The sequence below is a fragment of the Esox lucius genome, chromosome 14 (genome assembly GCF_011004845.1).
Source record: "Esox lucius isolate fEsoLuc1 chromosome 14, fEsoLuc1.pri, whole genome shotgun sequence".
Lineage (NCBI taxonomy): Eukaryota > Metazoa > Chordata > Actinopteri > Esociformes > Esocidae > Esox > Esox lucius.
In genome coordinates, this window is record NC_047582.1 from 2,666,563 (window position 1) to 2,692,247 (window position 25,685).

The window sequence follows — 25,685 nt, forward strand, 5'->3', positions numbered from 1 at the left end:
TAATGTCCAGTGTTTTAACAATATTGAAAATAGTGCCTTTAGTTGTTGTTTTTTCATTTATTTTATTTTTTAATGTAGATTTCCAGAGACTCCAGAATGAAAACCAAGCTCTTGAGGGAAGGCAATGCACGAGCAGGTGAGAACATGCACTCTTTCTTAAGTTGTACTTTTTTGTGTGTAATGTAGGTTCAGAATTACCATATGCCTTTCATTTTGTAGCTTCGGATGACAGCGGCTCACTTCAAGAGCAGGTGAAGCAAGTTAGGACAATGTTGAAGACGTTTGCTCGCACTGGGCAATCAGGTACAACTTGCAAACAACACCTGTTGTTGTTAGTTAAATTCCCACTGGGACCACCTGTACATGTAGTAGCCCTAGATATAAATGTCATAGTTTAGTATTTGAGGGACCAGGACTGACTACTTTATTCTTTTATTCTGGTTATGCGTTACCTGAAAGGAGCATCTGACCGTGAAGGCGGAAAAAGGCACCGCACAGCTGAGAGGGACCCACAGCCGACCCCTTAAACCTAGGCTGACTACTGAAACCCCAGCATCACTGACAACTGGAACACTTTCTTTATCCTGCAGTCAGTATCATCAAGAAGCCCGAAGTGCCAGACTACACTCACCAAATCCACCCTGTTCACTGTGGAAATTACTTTTTTTTAGTATTGTAACTTTAGTATTGGCTTATTTCATTCCGTCAGTGCTTAACAATTCTATTATAGTTTGTAAATCCTATTTCATACCTGTTACTTGAAATTGCACATTAACTGGTACCAAAATTATACTTGCGTTCCATCAGTGTGCTTAACTGTTATTCTATTAATAATAGCTTGGAAATACTATTTCATACCTCTGATACTTGATATTGCACATTACCTGGTACCAAATATTCTACTTACTGTTTTTAACATGAGTCACTTTTTTCATTCAGTCACAGTGCTTAACTGTTATTCTATTGTTAAATATAGCTTGTAAATCCTTGTGCCACAGGTCAGCATTGCAGTTATAATGGTCTGTTCTACTACAGTATTTACCTCAGTATTTTTATATATATGTCAAGTTTTGTTTATCACAGATACAAGAGACACATATCTTAATGCAGCACAGTGTAAATCTTATGCTACAGGTCAGCAATGCCATTATAATGGTCTATTCTACTCCAGAGCTTTACTCTAAACTATTACCACTTATCCTATTGTTAGAAATGAATTGAAAATGTGATGTTATACCTCGATTTATTTGGTATCCTGCACATTCTTTGGTACTTAATATCCTCATTACTTGTTATAATGTTTACTGGTAATTTTTTTCATCCCAGAGCTGACCTCTTTATGTTATTAACAATTATTGTTTAATTTTGTTATAATTTGCTTGTAAGGCTGTTTTTTTTACCAAAATGTAATTGGAAACCTGCATGTTCTGTAGTGTGTGTATTATTATTTTTTTTCTGCCTGCTATTTATATTTAAGTGATCTGACACATCTTGTTTCAATGACAGTTACTGTACTTTAAAATGTGGAATTAAAACGCCAAATGGAAATTTGTCTGGTTTGCTCAATCATTATTCTTGATAAACTGCATGCTATAAATATGAAATATATATATATATATAAAATAGCGTTTACCGCGGAAGGTCTGCCTTCGGTATAACGGCGACCGAACGGCGGTTGGCCCGCGGGCCGGCCGCAGAACCAAGGCGGTAGGAAGGCGGCTGCCGCTTTTAAAAAGCGGCTGTCGCTGGCGGTGAGCCGGTAAACATGTTTGCGATTACGACATTCTGACGCTTCTACTGTCTCTGGAGGACCACCTCCGGTCCGCCGACTCATTGCTATCTGGGATGTTGCTTACTCTGTTCAGTTGAAAGTTAATTTTTAAGGCAAATATGTGTTGCAACATTTCTGTTGAGTAATAACCCTAAAAAGGGATTTTTTTTAGGCCTTTGCCTGCCATAATAACAGTTGTTAACAGAAAATAATAAAAAAAAACATTGTTTAAGTAAATTAAGTTCAATTATGAAAATGGTGTAGCATGGGAAATAAATATGCATAAATACAATATGCACGTTAACAGAGTTAGCTATAGTGTGTGTTTTTTAGGCATGTTGGTTAAAAAAGTAATCTGGCCCACGATGCTCTCTGGCATTTTTAGTGTGACCCCCCAGTGAAAAATATTGCCCACCTCTGTTCTATATGATGTCATGGCCCTTGTAAAATGTCCAACATGAATTTAGAAATGTTCTGAATTTTTGGATTTAAGTAATATCTCTTTGAATAGATTAGTAAAGTGTCACTTTTCATTAGGGTTTTTGCTAAGGCTAAGGTTAAGTTTATGCTACCATCCCTTGACATGTTGTCTTAGGCATTTCATAATACAAGAAGTGAATGGTTTGATTATGCCTTCACAGTGGTTCTTAAAACAGTTTCCTATTATTCTAGAAAATAAAATGTCATTGTTTTTCTGATGTCCTGACATACCTCCAAAGTAGGATCCATCAGTCAGCTTCATCTCTTTGTTGAGCTTCGTGATGACACTGGCAACCCCATGTTGGATGAAGTACATCTTCTTGCCCACAGTGCCCTCTCTGATAATGTAATCGTTGGGCTGGAAAACCTCAAACTTAAGCTTGCTCAACATGCCTGTCACGAAGTTGGGGTCAGCATTGGCGAACAGTGGCATGGTAGCCACCAACTTCCGGCAGTTGAAGTTCACAATTTCCTGAAACATGAGGATAATATAGGTTTTGATACTAAAATAATTTATCAAACATTTGTTTTATATAGCAAAGTTAATAAGAGTGTTTATGATGTTTCCCTCCAATCTATTAGACTTTTATAGTTAAACATTAAGAATACATTTATTGGAATTTAGACAGGTAAATATAGATAATTTCAATGTCATTTATCAGACACTCTTATCCAAATTGACTTCCTTACATATTGAGTGCATACATTTTCATGCTGAACAAAAGCAAATGTGTACTTGTGGCCAGTTTTTTAGGTTGGCCACACAAAATACATACATAAAATTGTATTCTGAAGTGTTTTAATCCAACTTTCCACAAAGTACATTTCAGTATTCATCATGTCTCATTATTATTGAATGCTCTGTATGTTCAATGGTAACATCAATCCGTACCACTCTTATGTCTAAGCTACTATTCATCCCTATTGTGTGCTATTTTCTGGAAACAATTATGAGAACTGCTGCAAAAGAGTTCTTCAATTGTGTTCCTGTCAGACACAACAGGAGATTGCTTTCTGTATGAGGTCATTCAGGCTCTATTTCCATGTTTTAGCTTGGTGCTGGTTCAAGGTATAAGGAACAAATGGTTCTGCAAAAAATGGTCAGGAGTTATCTTCTGATGATGGTGATGAGTTTGGCCTCAGTGGAAGCAAGTCATTGTTCTCATCTCCCCAGACATATCAACTCATAGATATTGCTGAGGACTGTTCCCAGTATTGGAATGTGTACCTGGATGCACCTCCCCTCATCTCTTCTCTCATCAGTCTTTTCTATGTTACTTCACTGTGCCATTTAGTTTGTTTACTGAGCAGCTTTTACCCACTTCTACATCTCTGTTGGAATTGCAGAACAACAATGTTCGGCCTGTGGTTTTCCAATAACGAGGGTGTCAGGTTGCCTAACTGTCACAAGATTCAACTAGTTACCAAATATTTTTTAGTTTGAATCCTAGGGATACTGCTCACGAGATAACTTTACAAGAAGCAGCACTGTGTTTTGTCATAATTTGAAAGACAGTGGGGATATTACGGGATTTTTTTCCTGCCTGGTAAAACGCGGTCAATACAGATTGAATAATGTATTTACTAATTACATTTGAACTACAGCACTTTAATAAGACCAATGCGGCAAATAAGTAAGTTCATTCTATTGATTTGTTCCTTGCTTCTTGCTCACATCAAATGTATCAATCACATTTATTTCTAAAAGCCATTTTTATATCAGCAGTTGCATTTACAAAACCCCCAGCCTGAAACCCAGCGGAGCAAGCAACAGCAGTGCACAGTGTCAAGGAAAAACTCCCTAAAAGGATTACAAATTTAGGAAGAAACCTAGATTTTAGGAAGAAATTGACTGCTTACAGTATTTAGGCTAGATAAATAAGATGGACAACTATTGAATTCTGTGGCTGGTAATTTACTGTAAAATATATAACCTACTCTTTTTACATATAGCTAGTTACTGTCTTTATAGCGGCAATACATTTTAGCCTTGCTTATTAAAAACGATGCCATGAATTAAATACTGAGATTTGTTGCTAGCATTATAATGTATAATGTATTAACAAATGCAAATGCAGTTACTTTGCTGTTATTGTAGCAACTGTCTGATCATTTAGTATCGTACAACAAACAGCAAGGTTCTTCATAGACCAACCAGATTGGAAGGTTGATTCTTATCTATTTCTACTGGTAAATGTGTCTTTTATGCTAAATGTAGCTGAACGTAATGCAAGGGTATAGACTAGTTATTGAAAACCATGGCTTTGGAAATACATTACTGAGATCTGTTGCTAGCAATCTACTGTACATGCCTTGCTCTTTTTAAACATGTTTATTTTGCTGTTATTGCAACAAATGGTGGCATCCTTCATAGAACAAACATTTTATGGCAAGTTGAGAATGCATTAACTTTTTCTACAGGTAAACGTGTGTTTTTATACACTGAACAAAATTATAAACACAACACTTTTGTTTTTGCCACCATTTATCATGAGCTGAACTCAAAGATCTAAGACTTTCTCTATGTACACAAAAGGCCTATTTCTCTCAAATATTGTTCACAAATCTGTCTAAATCTGTGTTAGTGAGCACTTCTCCTTTGCCGAGATAATCCATCCATCTCACAGGTGTGGCATATCAAGATGCTGATTAGACAGCATGATTATTGCAAAGGTGTGGCTTAGGCTGGCCACAATAAAAGCCCACTCTAAAATGTGCAGTTCCATCACACACCACAACGCCACAGATGTCGCAAATTTTGAGGGAGCGTGCAATTGGCATGCTGACTGCAGGAATGTCCACCAGAGCTGTTGCCCGTGAATTGAATGTTCATTTCTCTACCATAAGCCGTCTCCAAAGGCGTTTCAGATAATTTTGCAGTACGTCCAACCGGCCTCGCAACTGCAGACCACGGTTTTCTATATAGAGAAAGTCTTAGATCTTTGAGTTCAGTTCATGATAAATGGGGGCAAAAACAAGTGTTGCATTTATAATTTAGTTCAGTGTATGTTTGTGTTTTTGCCAAGGAAGTTAAACGCAAAGTGATGCTTACAAGTAAGATCTGTTGTAGTTACTGGAAGTGGCACCAAGCAACAGTACAACAGTACCAGTGGACCTGCCAAAGCCATGGGTTCTAACCTCAATCAGGCACATTGTATAATGAATTTGATATCCAGGATGAATACTGGATATCAAATTCATTATACATTGCCCTGAGCTCCACTGGGGAAACTATCCTTAAACTTTATCTATGTAAAGCAGCAAACTTACCACAGGGCAACAGGACATGACAGTATAAACAGCTGCCTAGCCATAACATAGCGATGGACAGGTACAATTTTGGAGTTGAAGTATTAGCTGTTTTCGGTTATCTTAGTTTCTCTGTACTGTGCTGTATAGATATGTGCTTGATCTCTACTGTGCATATCCAGTCCTGTACAAACATATGGTATCATGCGCAGGGCCAAGCAATTCTGTGCTCCATAATATCTCATTCTGGTCAGTGACTTAATGGGGCTATATAAGAGGCATGGGCAATTAAATGCCTCCTCCCTCATCTCATCTCCCTCTTCTTCTCTCCTCCCTCCTCTCGTTCTCTGGCTCTCAAATCCCCCACCTCTCCAGTCCTCCACTTAAACATCATTAGATCTAAATGAGAGCCTTAATTTGCTGATACAGAAAAGGCAGCCAACCATAAAGTAGAAAGGTAGGTGACACGTCGAACAAAGACACAAGTGAATTGGCCACAGTTCAGGAAACTTGAACTTGTATGGTATTTTCTGTGACTGTCTGAAACCCTGTACCAAAGTGGTATATATTTTAAATTACTTGAGGAAAGTTTGACAACAACTAGTGAACTTCACATGGAATATGATGCCATTTCTAAGGAAGTTTGTATACTCAACACTTGCATGTTAATATTTAAGGTTGACATCCCAATGAATCTCATTGTATTTCACACCTGACTATTGCGTGCATGAGCAACTTACTTTTTTTAACGTCATTTCAAATATCTGTTATTTATTCGTTTGGCATATTTAATGGGCTTAATGTAGTGAATGGATACATGTTCATACTTTTTCAAAATATGCATTTGAGAAACACTTATCATTCCATGTTTGTGCAATTAGTGATGAGATTATATAAATAGGAATATATTGCCTTACTGTTGCAGACTAAAATCCTTTCACTAAACCTTCAGCAGTGGGATGAATAGAACAGGCAGGAAAATACATAATTCTCACCTCTTTGAGTGGGTCATTGAGCTCACTGAGGATGTTGTCCTCGTCAAAGATTTTTCCCTGATAGCGATGCTCATAGTAATCGTGGATCTTCTGTCGCATATCTGCAGGTAGCTTATGGAATGACATGTACTGCTCCACTTGTTTGTACTGTAAAACACCGGGAAGAGGACATAGTTTAAATGAAAATAACTTACAAAAAAGAGTCACACTGATAGGTTTGATATTATCTTTGAGATTTTAAAACATTCAATCAAGACCAATATACCATTAGAACATATAAGAGATTATAGGTAACATGTTAGGGGGCACTTTTCACATTTACATTATAGAACTTACATTATTGATTGCATATACTGTATTTAGTACTTATCTGTACTGTACTTAACAAAATGCTTTGTTTTTTTCTAAAGGGATGAGGACAGGGGATGAATGAGCCAATAAGAAGCAAGGGATGATTAGGTGACGTTGACAATTTAATGGCCAGATTTGAACTTTAACCAGGACATCAGGTTTAACACTGCTCAATCAATCAATCAAATTTATTTATAAAGCCCTTTTTACAACAGCAGTTGTAAAAAGGAGCAAACAACAGTAGTGTTGGATTTCAGTGGCTAGGAAAAACTCTCTAAGAAGAATTTTAGGAAGAAACCTTGAGAGGACCCAGGCTCAGAGGGGTGACCAGTCCTCTTCTGGCTGTGCCGGGTGAGATATTAAGAGTCCAATTAGAATAATAAATACATTTCTCTGGGCTAAATCCAGAGTCTATTTGATTCTAGACTAGGTCAAAAGTATGGGACAGGGACAGCAACGGGCCCTCCAAACCAGGTACTCCGCAGGTGTGGACCAGGACCTCATCTCCTCTTAAAATGTCATACTGGAGGAGACTGAGAAAAGTTAGAAAGGGCATTCCTCATATCCCCCAGCACCATAATATAGTAGCGTAACACTTTGGAACTGAGACGGGGGGGTCCGGCGACACTGTGGCCCTACCCGGGGGAGGCCCCGGACAGGGCCCAACACGCAGGAAATCAATCCACCCACATTGCCAGGCATCAACCAAAGGGACACCCACCAACCGCAACCCCCCTTAAAGAGGGCAGAGTATTGCCAGCAGCGTACAGCCCAATTGCACAAGTGCGCAACAGAGAGACAACAACAAGCCAGTGACTCTTCCCCCGAAAGGCATTGGAGGGAGGGCATCCCAGTGGCGACGAGAGCCCACCTGGCAAGACAGCAAGGGTGGACAGTATGAAGCCTACTGGTCACCTTCACGCCCCCGGGCCAGGCTACACCTAATTATAAACCATGCTGTAGAGATGAGTTTTTAGTAGACACTTGAAAGTTTGCACTGAGTTTGCATTTCTAACCTTAATTGGCAGATCATTCCACAGTAGTGGAGCTCTATGAGAAAAGGCCCTGCCGCCAGCTGTTTGTTTAGAAATTCTAGGTTCAATTAAAAGGCCTGCATCTTGCGATCGTAGGTTACGTGTAGGTATGTATGGCTGGATCATTTCAGCAAGGTAAGTAGGAGCAAGTCCATGTATTGATTTATAGGTTAACAGTAAAACCTTAAAATCAGCCCTAACCCTAACAGGCAGCCAGTGTAAGGATGCTAGGACAGGAGTAATGTGTTCAAATTTTTTTGTTCTAGTTAGGATTCTAGCAGCCGTGTGCAGCACTAATTGAAGTTTATTTATTAGTTTGTCTGGATAACCAGAGAGAAGAGCATTGCAGTAATCTAGTCTAGAAGTAACGAAAACAAGGATACATTTTTCTGCATCAGTTTTTGATAGAACGTTTCAAATTTTTTCAATGTTTCGAAGATGAAAATAAGCAACTCTTGAGACATATTTCTTCAAAGGAGAGGTCAGGGTCAAGGTTTTTTACAGTTTTTTGGGATACGACCATGCCGCCGTCGAGGTTCACAGTGAGATCTGCTAAAAACGCTATTTGTTTCTTGGGTCCTAAAATGAGCATTTCTGTTTTCCTTGAGTTTAAGAGCAAGAAATTATCTGTCATCCACTTCCTAATATCTGAAACGCATGCTTCCAAAGTAGCTAATTTAGGGGCTTCTCCATGCTTCATTGAAATATATAACTGTGTGTTATCAGTGTAACAGTGAAAGTTTACATTGTGATTTCGGATTGCATTGCCCAGAGGGAGCATATATAGTGAGAACAATAATGGGCCCATAACCGAGCCTTGAGGAACACCAAAGCATACCTTTGACTTGTCAGAGGATATGCCATCCACACTAACAAACTGATATCTTTCAGATAAATAAGATTTAAACCAGGCTAGAAAATGTCCACGTAGCCCAATATGGGTTTCCAGTCTCTCTAAGAGAAGGGAGTGATCAAGAGAAGGGAGCTATTCCTACAAGCAGTGCAACTGGATCTCAAGAGGCAATGAAACGATGGCACCCTATGCAATGCAATGTCCCATTCACTGCATGGGGAATTGGGATTTTCTCTTTTGAACTGAAGAAACAGTGCCAAGTGCTGGCCATTCAACACCATTTCAAGCATCCTCTGGTCTCACATCCAGGGACAAACCCTACTTAGCTTCAAAGGCAAGCTAGCAGTTTGATGCAGGGTGCTTTTCCTTGTAGAAATATTTATGCAGAGTGGGGTGACAGGTAGTATCCATGTTTATTGCATATTGAAGTTTCCAGCAAACGTACAGATGATTCCGGGCAAACCATCCCTTCAAAATGAGGCCTCGACTCTCATCTCTCTTAATTTAGTCAACCTAGGATCGTATGTAAACAAAAGGGATCTAGTACATCCACATCAGTCGCTCTGAATATGCCTCAGGGAGGCCAAATTGTAAACATTAAGCCCTCTAAATCATGAGCTAAAAACATGCTGTACATTATTCAGTAAGAGGAGTGTCGACTGTGGTTGTCATGTCTTAACGGATTAGGTTATCATGTGATAAGTTGCTAATCACAAGGCAGATGTCTTCTGAGTTCTTTGCTAAACTGATCTGCAGTCAGTCTCTCAGCAGGCGAATTTCCCCTAATAGATTCCTTCAGATGTCACAACTTCTGATCTGGAGTCAGTCCCTTCAGTATAAGATTTCTCACAGGGCAGAGGTCCTCTGTCACAACATTCTGATCTGGAGTTAGTCTCAAAAGAAAGTAATGTTTCACAGGGAAGATCTGCACCATCACTGGATCTAAATTGTCCTAAATTGCACCTACAGTACAAGATGTCTCACAGGGCAGATTTCCACTGTCACTAAATTGATCTGAAGTCAGTCTCATAGCAGGTATTCAGTGTGTGATCTTCAGTGGAATAATTTGGCTGGGAGGAAGGACAGTGGCTGTGATGTGCCCAGCGGAGTTATACTGACTGTGTATCTGAACGAGGAAATGAGGTGGAAAAAGGCAGCTGAGTCACTCTTCACACCAGCCTCTGTGTAATCCTTTCTGCTGGCCCGGTAAGAAGACTAACACTTCACCCTAAATAGAACCCTATTCCCTATGCATATTAGCCATAATGCTATATGTCAACTTTCATAATATACGTATGGACTGACACAAATTAGACTGGATTCTTTTTCCATGTTCAAATTTCCTCCAGTTGTCAATGTTATGGAAAGTGTAGTCAAAGCAAATAAATTGCCCAAACAAAGCACCAGGAATATAATTGCATATGACCACAAAAGTCAAGGTACTGCAGGTTTGTTGCTATTGACCTCCTTCCTAATTAATATCACACAAAAACTCAACAGACATCTATTAGCCCAATGGTGTATGCAAACAGAGATTGGGGAATTGTCTACAGGGACTTGGGGAGGAAGAAGACAGCTTGAAAGAGAAGGATCCAACACTAGCTCATCCATTTTAATCAGGCGATAGCTGCTCTGCTCTGGTTTAGCCAAACAGACAGGCACGCACTCACCCACGCACACACACAGGGTTACATTGGTCGATTAACGCACCGGTAAAAAAAACACTGCTCTCTGTCTCTTGCGCTGTCTCTGTCTCTCTACAGTAAGTGCAGGTAGCAGCCTCTGCAGTAGCATCACAATGTTGATCATGTGCAAACAAAACAAAAATGGAAATCTGTTAAAATGGAAAAAACCCAAATCCTGTCACACGGTTGTTTCAAATTGATCCTACACAGCTGCATTGAGGTGATAAGGGGCCAGGTTTTGTTTGAGGTGAAATGATTTATTCCAGGCAAACAGTCAAGTCTGAGGGTATATAACATTTCAACTTCAACACAGGTCTATCAGTCTGTGACAGTGTTTTAAAACGTTTTCAATCACAACTTACAGGCTAAAATATCATAAAATACATATAGTCTTATGTTTTAAAGAGTTTTTCTGGAACACGTATCACTGATGACTGTGGGGTGACTGAGATAACTTGACGAGGGATTGGTTACATCAGGATAGAAAAGCTAAGAATCAATCTCTGACTCACGACAACAACAGCCATGTACTAAAAACACAAGTATCAGGTTAAACACATACTAACAAAAACCTGCTGTCTTATATTTTCAACTGAAGTACACTAAGGCTATGGCATTTCTTAATTTAAAAAAACTGTCAAGCCATTATTTCATAGCACTGGAAAAAAAGCTTTAACAGGCTACAATACACATTGTTTCCAATCTTAAAAAGCATCAGAGAGTTTTCTAGAACACTTAGTATATCAGTGAGGACTTCACTGTGAATCACTTCCTATCTGCAGGGCCCAGCTAATGAGGACTAATCCAGTCCACTACTACTACCTCCTGACAAGCATAACATTATGTAAAACTACACTCCCTCTTTTTCTGTCTGTTTGTATGTCTTTGGCACAGACATAAATAAACTCATAATCAGATGTCACCAAATAAACTCATTGCGTTACTGTAGCACAATAATCTATGATGTATATACAGTGGGGAGAACAAGTATTTGATACACTGCAGACTTTTCAGGTTTTCCTACTTACAAAGCATGTAGAGGTCTGAAATTTGTATCATAGGTACACTTCAGCTGTGAGAGACGGAATCTAAAACAAAACTCCAGAAAATCACATTGTATGATTTTTAAATAATTAATTTGCATGTTATTGCATGACATAATTATTTGATCACCTATCAACCAGTAAGAATTCTGTCGCTCAAAGACCTGTTTTTTTTAAGAAGCCCTCCTGTTCTCCACTCATTACCTGTATAAAAGACACTTGTCCACACACTCAATCAAACAGACTCCAACCTCTCCATAGTGGCCAACACCAGAGAGCTGTGTAAGGACATCAGGGATAAAATTGTAGACCTGACATCAGGGATAAAATTGTAGACCTGTACAAGGCTGGGATGGGCTACAGGACAATGGGCAAGCAGCTTGGTGAGAAGGTAACAACTGTTGGCGCAATTAGTAGAAAATTGAACAAGTTCAAGATGACAGTCAATCTCCCTCGATCTGGGGCTCCATGCAAGATCTACACGGCAGGACCTGGTCAATGACCTGAAGAGAATTGGGACCACAGTCTCAAAGAAAACCATTAGTAACACACTACGCCATCATGGATTAAAATCCTGCAGCACACGCAAGGTCCCCCTGCTCAAGCCAGCGCATGTCCAGGCCCTTGAAGTTTGCCAATGACCATCTGGATGATCCAGAGGAGGAATGGGAGAAGGTCATGTGGTCTGATGAGACAAAAATAGAGCTTTTTGGTCTAAACTTTAATCGCCGTGTTTGGAGGAAGAATGTGATTTTCTGGAAGATGCAGTGATGTGAAGATCATTTCTCTGTATTTTTTATTCAAAATATGACAAAGACAAAATATATATTTTTTAAACTGAGACATTTTATTGTTTTTAGAAAAATAAATGCCCATTTTGAATTTGATGCCAGCAACACGTTTAAAAAAAGTTGGGATAGGGGCATGTTTACCACTGTGTTGCATGACCTCTTCTTTTAACAATACTGTAAGCAGTTAGGGACTGAGGAGACCAATTGCTGTAGTTTGAAATGTATTCCCATTCTTGCTTGATATAGGATTTCAGCTGCTCAAAAGTTTGGGGTCTCCTTTGTCGTATATTGCGTTTCATAATGCGCCAAATGTTTTCTATGGGTGATAGGTCTGAACTGCAGGCAGGCCAGTTTAGTCTTTTACTACAGAGCCATGATGTACGTGCAGCATGTGGTTTGGCATTATCTTGCTGAAATAAGCAAGGCCTTCCCTGATAAATATCTTGCTCCAAAACCGGTATATATTGTTCAGCACTAATTGTGCCTTCAAAGTGTAAGGCACCCATGCCATGTGCACTAATGCACCCAAATAGCATCACAGATGCTGGCTTTTGAACTGTGTGCTGGTCCCTCGCCTCTTTAGCCCGGAGGACGCAGCGTCCATGAATACAGATTATTTGCAAATGAAAAAACTCCAATGTACAATAAAATACATTAAACCACCATGTTCATTATTATGAATTGTGCATGTTGACCACTGCATACACATAGAACTATAACATCAAGAAAATCCCAGTCAAGATATAAATAAAATCTATTACACTAGCATATGACCAACTTTGGTAAACAGGCTAAAGTATGACAGCTTGACATGCCTATCCAGCATTCAACTAACCCCAAGCTAACATACAAAAACAGGTGGGGGAAACATCTTAATATGTGCAAATACTCATAAATAATGTTGAAATATCCTCCATTGTGATATTTAGAAACGGACTACTCAAAGATTATGCTTCAACATGAAACAATAAATAGTAAATAAAGATGCTTACAGATGCAACATAGCTGCATTCCTCTGTGTGCTTTTCAACAAAATGGAGACTTAAATGACAGAAGCTAAGTACTATTACAGAACTGAACAATAAAGGGCATCGGAAAGCTCAGGGCAGAATAACAACTATTACTTTCATTGCAAAAATAGTTCAACACACAAAGTACTAATTCAGCACTATCAACCCTGCAGGGTTACATAGGTTAATATTTGAGTTGTGTTATTATATTCTTCAGTGTTGTCACATGAAAAGATATAATCAAATATTTATACAAATGTGAGGGGTGTACTCACTTATGTGAGATACTGTATATACATATACAGCTCTGGAAAAAATTAAGAGACGACTCCTAATTTTCTTAAATCAGCATCTCTACATGTATGGCAGCCATTCCATTCCAGTGTCCAACACAGGCACACCTCCTTTTACTTATTAAATCTAATTTAAAGAGGAAAATAATAAAACCACTGCTGTGGTCATCACTATTCTCTTGCAATAGGACCAGCTGGATGGCAAAAACAGTGCAAGTAGTACCTCAAAGGTAATTTGAATAAAAAAATTACTATTCAGCATGAAAAAGTTGAAAAGCATTGAGTGAGGAAAAGAAGGGATCAATTCTGGCTTTACTGGCAGAGCGATACAGTGAGCGTCAAGTTGCTTCCATCCGGAAAATTTCAAAGACGGCGGTGCATAAGAACAAGTTTAAGCAACAGACAGACAACAAACGGACTGGGAGAGGATGAAAATGACTGTCCACTGACCGAGATGATCATCAACTCATTTGAATGTCACTCAACAACCGTAGGATGACATAAAGTGACCTACAAAAAGAATGGCAAACAGCAGCTAGGGTGAAGTGCACAGCAAGGATGGCTCGAAACAGGCTCTTAGGGGCAGGGCTGAAGTCGTGCAAAGCTAGAAAAAAGCTCTTCATCAATGAGAAGCAAAGAAGAGCCAGGCTGAAGTTTGCAAAAGACCATAAGGATTGGACTGTAGAGAAATGGATTAATGTCATCTTCTCTGATAAGTCAAATGTTCAGCTTTACCCAACACCTGGTCATCTAATGGTTAGACGGAGGCCTGGAGGGGTCCACAAGCCACAATATCTCGCACCCACTGTGAAATTTGGTGGAGGATCGGTGATGATCTGGGGATGCAAGACTGGAATCGGGCAGATTTGTCTTTGTGAAGGATATTTCAAGCCAAGTACAAGGGTTATCCTGAAAGAACAACTGCTTCCTTCTGCTCTGACAATGTTCCCCAACTCTGAGAATAGTTTTTTCCTGCAGGACAATGCTCCATGCCACACAGACAATCAATGTGTGGATGGAGGACCACCAGATCAAGACCCTGTCATGGCCAGCCAAATCTCCAGAACTGAACCCCATTGAAAACCTCTGGAATTTGATTAGGAGGAAGGTGGATGGTCACAAGCCACCAAACAAAGCAAACAAAGAATGTTTGTGCCAGGAGTGGCATAAAGACACCCAACAGCTATGTGACAGACTGGTGGAGAGCATGCCAAGTCGCATGAAAGCTGTGATAAAAAATCTGGATTATTCCACCCAATATTGTTTTCAGAATTTTGTTGTTGAAAAATGAATATGAATTTGTTTTCTTTGCATAATTTGAGGTCTGAAAACAATGCAAACAATATTTCTTATGGTTATGTTGACCAGTAGTTAAATACTCTAAATGATAGTATTTTTATTTGGAATTTGGGAGTAATGTTGACAGTAGTTTATAGAATAAAACAAAACCTGAGAATAATTTTGCAGTGGTCTCAATTCTTTCCAGAAAAAATTAACCACCTTTTTCTATACCTTTTTCTTTCCTTTCCAAAAAAGTTTTGAGTGACGAACAGAAGCGTTTAATTTGCAGGGGTCTCTTAATTTCTGTTCCTCACTCAAAACCTTCCTTTTCCACTGTTTTGGAAAGGAAAGAAATAGGTGCAGTGGTCTCTTATTTTTTTCCCGAGCTGTATATACACATGAAATAAAAAAGTAATATATACAATTTTATAAAACAAAATAGCTTAATTAAATAAAAATACAATCATGTATTATGTATGTGTCCCGCTGTCTCCTAAAGAAAATGCAATGTACTAGTGTCTTGCTCGTTGCATGCAAGGTACAGTCTGTCTTGAGGCAGCATTTCAAAACAGGATTTCAAAATGTAGGTAACTAAGGTACTTACATTAAATTGCTACCTTCTAAAGTCCTACAAAGCCTTTTTTTTCTAATTCTGAAGGCAGCATTACATGTATCTTTCATAAGGTGCATTTCCTGTTTATATATTATTTCCTTTATCTGTATGACCTGAATTTGTGGATAATGATTGTGGCTTTGAAGAGCAGTGGGCCAGATTCAAACCCATGCTGCCATGAAATGTGTGTTGGAAGCAGCTGCTAAGACCACTGGACCAGCTGAAGCCACTGAGTAGGCCTTTTTATAACATCTTGTAGCACTTTGTAACAACAGATATTTTAGAAAGCCCTTTACAAATGAATTGAGGCACAGCAAAAATATCAAAACACTGGAAATAATGCCAGACCCTGCTTGGGAGAAAAAGTCCCTCACTGACCTTGCGTGTTCTTGTCCGGTGAATACTAGGGATATGGGAAAAAATCAATACAGTGTAGTATCGCAATATTATTTTGGATGATTTTGAAATCGATTCTCTGTCTCCAAAAATCGATTTTTGGTTAGGATTTTCAAGCAGGTAAAAGCATTGATGTGATATCAGTTTTATATTCGAGATTCAACAGACAATCACATTCGTTCGTCCGTTCAGGCTGCCTTCCACATTTAGGGACTGTGGTAAAAGAGTAAACCAAGTAATTGCCGAAGTGTCAGTAGACGAATATGATATTATTATGGACTCTCATCAAAATCCATCCACATGCTAAATACTATACCACATTTCATGTTGTCAAAAAGATCTTTGTGGATTAATTACTAATCAATAAATCAATGGAAACACATTTATTCTGTATTTCTTCAATATCTTTTTAAAATTATTGTCATAGGACCTTCAAACCTGATGAAAATTATTCTAAAAATAGCTTGCTTACTTGTTCAAGCTCCGATTTGGTGAAAAAAGTTTTTATTGATATATTATTAATCAATTAATCAATGGAATCAATGTTTATTTCTGTATATCTTTAATATCTTTTTCAATATTGCTCAAAGGAATTTCAAACCTGATTCTTCCGAAAAGAACTGGCCAACTTGTTCAAGCTTTGTTTTGGTGAAAAAAGTAATGGATTAATTAATAATCAATAAATCAATGGAAACACATTTTATTCTGTATTTAAATGATTTTCATAGGAACTTCAAACCTGATGTACACTCACCTAAAGGATTATTAGGAACACCATACTAATACTGTGTTTGAACCCCTTTTGCCTTTAGAACTGCCTTAATTCTACGTGGCATTGATTCAACAAGGTGCTGAAAGTATTCTTTAGAAATGTTGGCCCATATTGATAGGATAGCATCTTGCAGTTGATGGAGATTTGTGGGATGCACATCCAGGGCACGAATCTCCCGTTCCACCACATCCCAAAGATGCTCTATTGGGTTGAGATCTGGTGACTGTGGGGGCCATTTCAGTACAGTGAACTCATTGTCATGTTCAAGAAACCAATTTGAAATGATTCGAGCTTTGTGACATGGTGCATTATCCTGCTGGAAGTAGCCATCAGAGGATGGTTACATGGTGGTCATAAAGGGATGGACATGGTCAGAAACAATGCTCAGATAGGCCGTGGCATTTAAACGATGCCCAATTGGCACTAAGGGGCCTAAAGTGTGCCAAGAAAACATCCCCCACACCATTACACCGCCACCACCAGCCTGCACAGTAGTAACAAGGCATGATGGATCCATGTTCTCATTCTGTTTACGCCAAATTCTGACTCTACCATCTGAATGTCTCAACAGAAATCGAGACTCATCAGACCAGGCAACATTCTTCCAGTCTTCAATTGTCCAATTTTGGTGAGCTCGTGCAAATTGTAGCCTCTTTTTCCTATTCGTAGTGGAGATGATTGGTACCCGGTGGGGTCTTCTGCTGTCGTAGCCCATCCGCCTCAAGGTTGTGCGTGTTGTGGCTTCACAAATGCTTTGCTGCATACCTCGAGTGGTATTTCAGTCAAAGTTGCTCTTCTATGAGCTTGAATCAGTCGGCCCATTCTCCTCTGACCTCTAGCATCAACAAGGCATTTTCGCCCACAGGACTGCCGCATACTGGATGTTTTTCCCTTTTCACACCATTCTTTGTAAACCCTAGAAATGGTTGTGCGTGAAAATCCCAGTAACTGAGCAGATTGTGAAATACTCAGACTGGCCCGTCTGGCACCAACAACCATGCCACGCTCAAAATTGCTTAAATCACCTTTCTTTCCCATTCTGAAATTTAGTGTGGAGTTCAGGAGATTGTCTTGACCAGGACCACACCAATAAATGCATTGAAGCAACTGCCATGTGATTGGTTGATTAAATAATTGCATTAATGAGAAATTGAACAGGTGTTCCTAATAATCCTTTAGGTGAGTGTATATTATTCTACAAATAGCTTGACTCCTTGTTCAAGCTTTGATTTGGTGGAAAATCTTAATTGATTCATTAATAATCAATATATCAATAGAAACATGTTTTTTCTGTATATCTTTAATATATTTTTCAATATTGGTCTTAGGAACTTCAAACTAGATGCATATTATTCTAAAAATAGCTTCCCTACCTCTTCAAGCTTTGGTTTAGTGAAAACATCATTATGGATTGTTTAATAATCAATGGAAACATTTATTTAGGTATTTCTTCAATATATTTTTCAATTATTGTCATAGGAACTTCAAACCTGATGTGTATTATTTTACAAATAGCTTGCCTACCTGTTCAAGCTGCCAATACATATTGTAATGCAACCTAAGTATCGTGATGATATTGCATCGTGAGTTCCTTCGCAATTCCCAGCCCTAGTGAACACGTTCCTGTAAACAACACTGAGCCAGTGGCTAGCACGACCGCGTACTCTTTGAAAGGAGACAGTGAGTGACTTGTTTATAAGCGTGTAAACCTACACCTATCACTCATGAAGATCTTTCACATGCACCTAATTGTCTTATAGCATCACATCTCCTAAACAGCAAAGAGTCAGACCAAAGTGATGTCTATCTTGAGTATTAATTAAAATGCCTAATGATTCATTCGTTTTTTTCTTACCAGAACCAAAGAGCCTCCAAAAGTGGTGAAGTTTCACTGGAAAATCCTTCACAGTGTGGAATCTGAGCATTAACAATTACAATATGAATGTACATTTCATTGGGAGTGAATGTGTCTAGATGAGAACAACAGAAGCAACTCTGTTTAGATTATCTCTCTGTAGGTTGTGCTCTAATGACCATAGGAATTTTTACGATGGTCATATGGCATGGGGGTTGACTTCTAAAAACATGGTCTTTGCTAGTTAGAAACGCTCACTGAATGACATCTGTGCTGTAATTTTCCAATAAACGTGAGTGAACTTCTCCCTCCTCCCTCTCACCGCCGATTTCTAACAACAGTAATAGCCTATTTAAAATATCCAACTTTGTGTTTGAGGGTATTCAAAATAACTAAGGTTCTTGATAAAAAAAAAAAAGGCTATGCTAAGTGTAGATATATATGACAAAAAAAAATTTACTATAAAAACTTCAATTCAGAGATGACAGTTCCGTTCGAATAAATACATTTAAAAAATGTATTCCCATGTAAAGAAATAAACCTACACTCCTGGCAGTTACTTTTTGGAAAAGTGTTTCCTACAGAGGTAAATGTCTTTGGAGAAAGGTAGGCAACAGGCAGCTGTTTGAATATGTTAAAAGCTTCTGTGTGTCTGTGAGGAGCAAAGAGCTTTACACTGAAATCCATCTATTGTCCTTGAAATGTTAATACATTTTCAGAATGTTCAGAACATTATTATGTCCTGTGCAGCAGTAACAATGTTCTATTGCGACAAAACTACTCTCATTGCCATCAAGTTGTTGGAATGTTCCCAGCTGTAATTTCAGGAAAACACTGCAGGACAGTTGCACAAGTATCTTAAGGAAATGTTTGAAAGGTCAGTGGTTACAATGTTTAAATTGTTTAAACTGATATTTGATTGTCTCTTCACTGTTCACTGTTTGTACAGCAGAAGATCCATAAAATCATGTAGCACACAAACGAGTTTCAGTGCTCCCTTGTCCGTTACGGATACATAATTGGGTTGTTTTGAGAACTATTTAACCAGAGAATTTATGTTATTAGCATGTGGCCTGTTTTCAGTTAGGCTACTTTCATTGTGGCACGTGCATAATCAGGTGGAGGACTGGTAAAGTGGGTGTGTCTTGTTTGTGCCAGGTTGCCAGCACCGATCAATAGCTCAATAGTAGGCGTAAGCCTTTGCAAGGTATGAAAAATACAGATTTCAATGTTTTTTTGTTGCAGATAAGAATAGAATAAATAGACGCAAGGTGTTAAACAGAGGGAGCTGGGCCTAGTCTGGGCAGGCTTGAAAAAACAGACACAACTCAAGTCACGTTCTCCACTTCCCCGTTACAATCAGATCTAACAATCATAACAAAACGTTACTCCTAACATCCATTCAAAAACTGAATAGGCGTGAATGTATCAGGCATACTACACATAGACATAAACAATCTGACATGCCTTATCCATAGAGGCCCTGATGAGATATTGAAATAGCTTTTTCCTTTCCATGCTCTGTGAATTGGGCTACTGGTATGTTGTGTTTGTTTCACCATTTATGAAGGGAACACAAGCATGCAGGGTTGCCAAAATAAGTGCGGTGTGCAACTGAAAGATTGTTAACATCTATTGCCAGGTTTCTACTGTTGGTCAGTGGTCAATGTTGTCTCAATATCCTTTTCTAATTGTGTAGCCAAATTGTCTAGCCCAATTTAGAACATACATTTGTTTAGAAAAAGAGCATGTGCTGATGTGCTTTGTGATTTTGGAAAACTGCTTTGCACTTTTTACTGATAATAATAATTAAATCAAATGTATCAAGGCACAATATCGAGTAGGATGTAATTGAACAGTATTTAATATATTTTCATACAAGTTTATGGTGCCTACAAATTGTACCTAAAACATCTACATGACCTGTATCTGTTAACCAGCCAATACTTGCCAGATTCTTCTGGGTTAATACAGGTTGTTCAAGGAATGTAGTGTCAAGGTTCCAGTAACAGTGTTTTCAGTGTGCACAGACTTAATGGAATGGGAACACCTCAATCATACTGAATGCCCCACAAGTATATTTCATTTGGATTGCGCAGACAAGGAAACAATAATACAAAAAGTACATTATAATTACATTATTAAAAATATAAATAAATATATAAACATTGCATTTGCATTGTGTACACTTGTGCATCATCTAAATGCAATAGACATTTCATTTGGATGGTGGGAAGTTGTGTGTTGTCCAAATGCAATACACATTTCATTTGGATGGTGTAAACATGAGTGTCGTCCAAATGCAATAGACATTTCATTTGGATGGTGTGAAGTTGTACATCATTCAAATGCAATGGAGCGGGACCGAACCCATTTGATAGAAGTGTCCTCATTGGACTGCAGTATTTTATTGGACACGAGTGCAAACTATCCAATGAGCACTGTTAATCAAGTAGCACACGAACAGGTTCCATTATTTCCTTGTCCCTTATGGATATGTTTCCTTGTCCGTTTGCATGTGGCCTGTTTTCAGTTACATTCAACGCGGCAACCACGATCAGGTGGAGGACCGGGGAAGTGTTTGTCTTAGTTGTGCCGTGCTGCCAGCACCGTTCTATAGCTCAATAGTAGGCATAAGCCTTGACAAGTTATGTCTTAGACTCGTTTGTAAACATCCATACAGGTAAAGATTTCACCATAGCAATGTTTTTTAGTTGCAGATAAAATACAGACACAAGGTGTTAAACATAGGGAGTTGGGCCAGGTCGCGCAGGCTGGACAAAACACACACAACTCCAGTTGCGTTCTTCACTTCCCGTTATAATCAGATATAACATTCATAATAACACATTACCTCCAAAAAATAAAATAGGCCTTGATGTAGCAGGCAGACTACAAGTAGACATTGGCCTACGCAATCTGACATGCTGTATCCAGAGCAGCCGCTGACGAGATAGCCTACTGAAATCACATTTTCCCTTCTATTCTCCACGAGTTGGAAATGGGAACACCTGGTTCCCATTCCTACCTGTTTTTCCTACTTACAAAGCATGCAGAGGTCTGTATTTTTTATCATAGGTACTATTCAACTGTGAGAGAAAATCCAGAAAATCACATTGTATGATTTTTTTTATAATTAATTAGCATTTTATTGCATGACATAAGTATCTGATCACCTACCAACCAGACCTGTTAGTTTTTCATTAAGAAGCCCTCCTGTTCTCCACTCTACCTGTTTGAACTCATTACCTGTATAAAAGACACCTGTCCACACACTCAATCAAACAGAATCCAACCTCTCCACAATGGCTAAAACCAGAGTGCTGTGTAAGGACATCAGGGATAAAATTGTAGATCTGTAAAGGCTGGGATGGGCTACAGGACAATAGGCAAGCAGCTTGGTGAGAAGGCAACAACTGTTGGTGCAATTATTAGAAACTGTAAGTTCAAGATTACAGTCAGTCTCCCTCGGTCTGGGGCTCCATGCAAGATCTCACCTCGTGGGGCATCAATGGTCATGAGGAAGGTGAGGGATCAGCTCAGAACTACACGGCAGGACCTGGTCAATGACCTGAAGAGAGCTGGGACCACAGTCTCAAAGAAAACCATTAGTAACACACTACGCCGTCATGGATTAAAATCCTGCAGCGCATGCAAGGTCCCCCTGCTCAAGCCAGCACATATTCAGGCCCATCTGAAGTTTGCCAATGACCATTTGGATGATCCAGAGGAGGAATAGGAGAAGGTCATGTGGTCTGATGAGACAAAAATTGAGCTTTTTGGTCTAAACTCTCGACGTGTTTGGAGGAAGAAGAAGGATGAGTACAACCCCAAGAACACCATCCCAACCGTGAAGCATGGAGGTGGAAACATCATTCTTTGGGGATGCTTTTCTGCAAAGGGGACAGGACCAATGCACCGTATTGAGGGGAGGATGGGTGGGGCCATGTCTAACAAGTTCTTGGACAACAACCTCCTTCCCTCAATAAGAGCATTGAAGATGGGCCGTGGCTGGGTCTTCTAGCATGATAACGACCCGAAACACACAGCCAGGGCAACTATGGAGTGGCTCTGTAAGAAGCATCTCAAGGTCCTGGAGTGGCCTAGCCAGTCTACAGACCTGAACCCAATAGAAAATCTTTGGAGGGAGCTGAAAGTCCGTATTGCCCAGCGACAGCCCCGAAACCAGAAGGATCTGGAGAAGGTCTGTATGGAGGAGTGGGCCAAAATCCCTGCTGCAGTGTGTGCAAACCTGGTCAGGAACTACAGGGAACGTATGATCTCTGTAATTGCAAACAAAGGTTTCTGTACTGAATATTAAGTTCTGCTTTTCTGATCAAATACTTAAGTCATACAATAAAATGCAAATTAATTACTTAAAAATCATACAATGTGATTTTCTGGATTTTTGTTTTAGACTCACAGTTGAAGAGTACCTATGATAAAAATTACAGACTTCTACATGTTTGTAAGTGGGAAAACCTGCAAAATCGTCAGTGTATCAAATACTTGTTCTCCCCACTGTAAGTGTACACAATGCAAATGCAATGTGTATTTATTTATTTATATATTTAATTATGTTTATATTTAATTAATTTCATAATATGGCACATTTAGTCCTCCATAATAACTATCTGTTAGTATTTTGATCATTAATCTCCTTATAATGCAATCCCCAAAAGAAAGTATGCAAACACTTTTTTACTATGTAGAGTGGATATTAAAGTATACACACCCCTGTGAAAATGCCAGGTTTTTGTGATGTAAAAGAATGAGACAAAAATAAATAATGTCAAAACTTTTTCCACTTTTAATGTGACCTATAATGTGAACAATTCAATTGAAAAACAAACTGAAATCTTCTAGGAGGAAAAATGAAAACTGGGGATAACTGGGGATGTGGCTGTGTTCAGATTTAACCAATCACATTCAAACGCAAGTCAAATTGAAGTCATTACACACCTGCCATCATTTAAAGTGACTCTGATTAGTCACAAATAAAGTTCAGCAGTTCTTGTAAGATTTTCTTGAAATTTTGGATCTCATTGTTGAAAGATATTAGTCAGAAAAATAATTTCCAAAGCATTAGATAAACCATAGAACACAGTGAAGACAGTCATCATCAAGTGGTGAAAATATGGCACAACAGAGATATTACCAAGAACTGAATATCCCTCCAAAGGTGATGAAAAGATGACAAGAAAACTGGTCAGGGAGGCTTCCAAGAGGTCTACAGCAACATTAAAGGAACTGCAGGAATTTCTGGCAAGTACTGGCTGTGTGCTACATGTAACAACAATTTCCCATATTCTTCATATGAATGGGCTATTGGGTAGGGTGGCAAGACAGAAGCCTTTTCTTATAAAGAAAAGCATCCAAGTGTGGCTGAAGTTTGCAAAAACAAACACCAAGTCTCCCAAAAGTACATGGGAAAATGTGTTATGGTCTGATGAAACCAAGATTGAACTTTTTGGCCACAATTCCAAAAGGTACGTTTGGCGCAAAAACAACACTGCCCAAAAAACACCATACCCACAGTGAAGCATGGGGGTGGCAGCATCATGCTTTGGGGCTGTTTTTCTTCAGCTGGAACCATGGCCTTAGTCAGGGTGGAGGGAATTATAAACAGTTCCAAATACCAACCAATTTTGACACAAAACCTTCAGGTGTCCGTTAGAAAGCTGAAGATGAAAATGAAGTTCACCTATCAGCACGACAACGACCCAAAGCACACATCCAAATCCACAAAAGCATGGCTTCACCAGAAGAAGAAGAATGTTTTGGAAAGGCCCAGCCAGAGCCCAGACCTGAATCCAATTGAACATCTGTGGGGTGATCTGAAGAGGGCTGTGCACAGGAGATGTCCTCGCAATCTGACAGATTTGGAGCGCTTTTGCAAAGATGAGTGGGCAAATATTGCCATGTCAAGATGTGCCATGCTAACATACTCCTACCCGAAAATATTGAGAGCTGTTATAAAATGAAAAGGTGCTTCAACAAAGTATTAATTTAAGATTGTGCACACTTATGCAACCAGGTTATTGTGAGTATTTAATTTGTATTTTTCCCCCTCAAAGATTTCAGTTTATTTTTCAATTGAATAGTTGTGCCAGTCCGTTCTGATGCAAAGCATTCCCACATGCCACCACCATGCTTCACTGTAGGGATGGTGTGTGATAATAAATGGGCACGTTTGCATCAGACAAAAACTTTATCTCAGCCTCATCTGAACACAAAATGTTTTCCACATCACAGCTTATGCTTTCAGATAGTACCTTTTTGCTATAAATTGTTTCTTACCAGTCTCCACATGCAGGTTTCTTGAATTGATTAATAGGTGCACCATTTCTCCACTTCCAGACAGTGAACTCTGTAGTTCCTTCAAAGTGATTGTATGGCTCCTATTCTTGACAGTGCCAAGGTGCCAAATATTTTTACATTTGATTGCACAGATTAGGAAAATGGTAGGAACTAATATCAATATGTTTTGATATCCCAGTGAGCAGAGTTGGATGGACTGGCAAAGTGGTAGCTGCATCACAACACCTTGGCACTGTCAAGGATAGTCTGTCTCTAAAATTACAATGATACTTGGGAGGAGCAATACAATCACATTGAAGGAGCTACAGAGTTTACTCTCTGGAAGTGGAGAAATGGTGCACCTATTGATCAAATCAAGAGCCATGTATAAAACCTGCCTGTGGAGACAAACAAGAAACAATATATAGCAAAAGGTACTATCTGAAAGCATAAGCTGTGATGTGGAGAATTTTTTTTCCAGAAAACTTGAAAGCAGTTGTAATAGTTCATATAGGGAGGCTAATGGTAAGCTAATTGGGTCTGTGAATACTTGGAGCTTTTAATGCACAGGGGTTGAATACTTATTTCAGTTTTCAAACATTACACCAATGTCATCTTACCCAGATATATTTATTAAAATATCATTCAGAACAACCATTAATAATGCAGTAATATAAGATAATTGGTCAAAGATTGTAAGATTTTCACACTAAATTGCTGACCCAAGCCCAGCTGTGCTGACTTTAGTATAGTTATTATATTCTTTTAACAATATCCTCTTCAGCACAGTTCCAGAAACTATGGAGGCTGTGTAACCAGGCCAACTCATTAACTCAGCAGTTGCCTAGGATTTGCCCTGTGCAGCTCAGTTGTGTAAAAAGCCCTTAAGACGCTGGATCACTTTGCTGCTGAG

General features: G+C 39.0%; 1 protein-coding gene across 1 annotated transcript in view; it reads right to left on the bottom strand.

The window, feature by feature from the left end:
* LOC105006060 (potassium/sodium hyperpolarization-activated cyclic nucleotide-gated channel 1) overlaps positions 1–25,685 on the bottom strand; it is a 181,218-nt gene that overhangs the window by 47,015 nt on the left and 108,518 nt on the right. Inside the window, exons 5-6 of the mRNA XM_013136990.4 lie at positions 6,496–6,642; positions 2,483–2,723 (exon numbers count right to left, since the gene is read on the bottom strand). Of these exons, the coding sequence (XP_012992444.1) occupies positions 2,483–2,723; positions 6,496–6,642 (388 nt within the window). The remainder of the gene's footprint in view (positions 1–2,482; positions 2,724–6,495; positions 6,643–25,685) is intronic.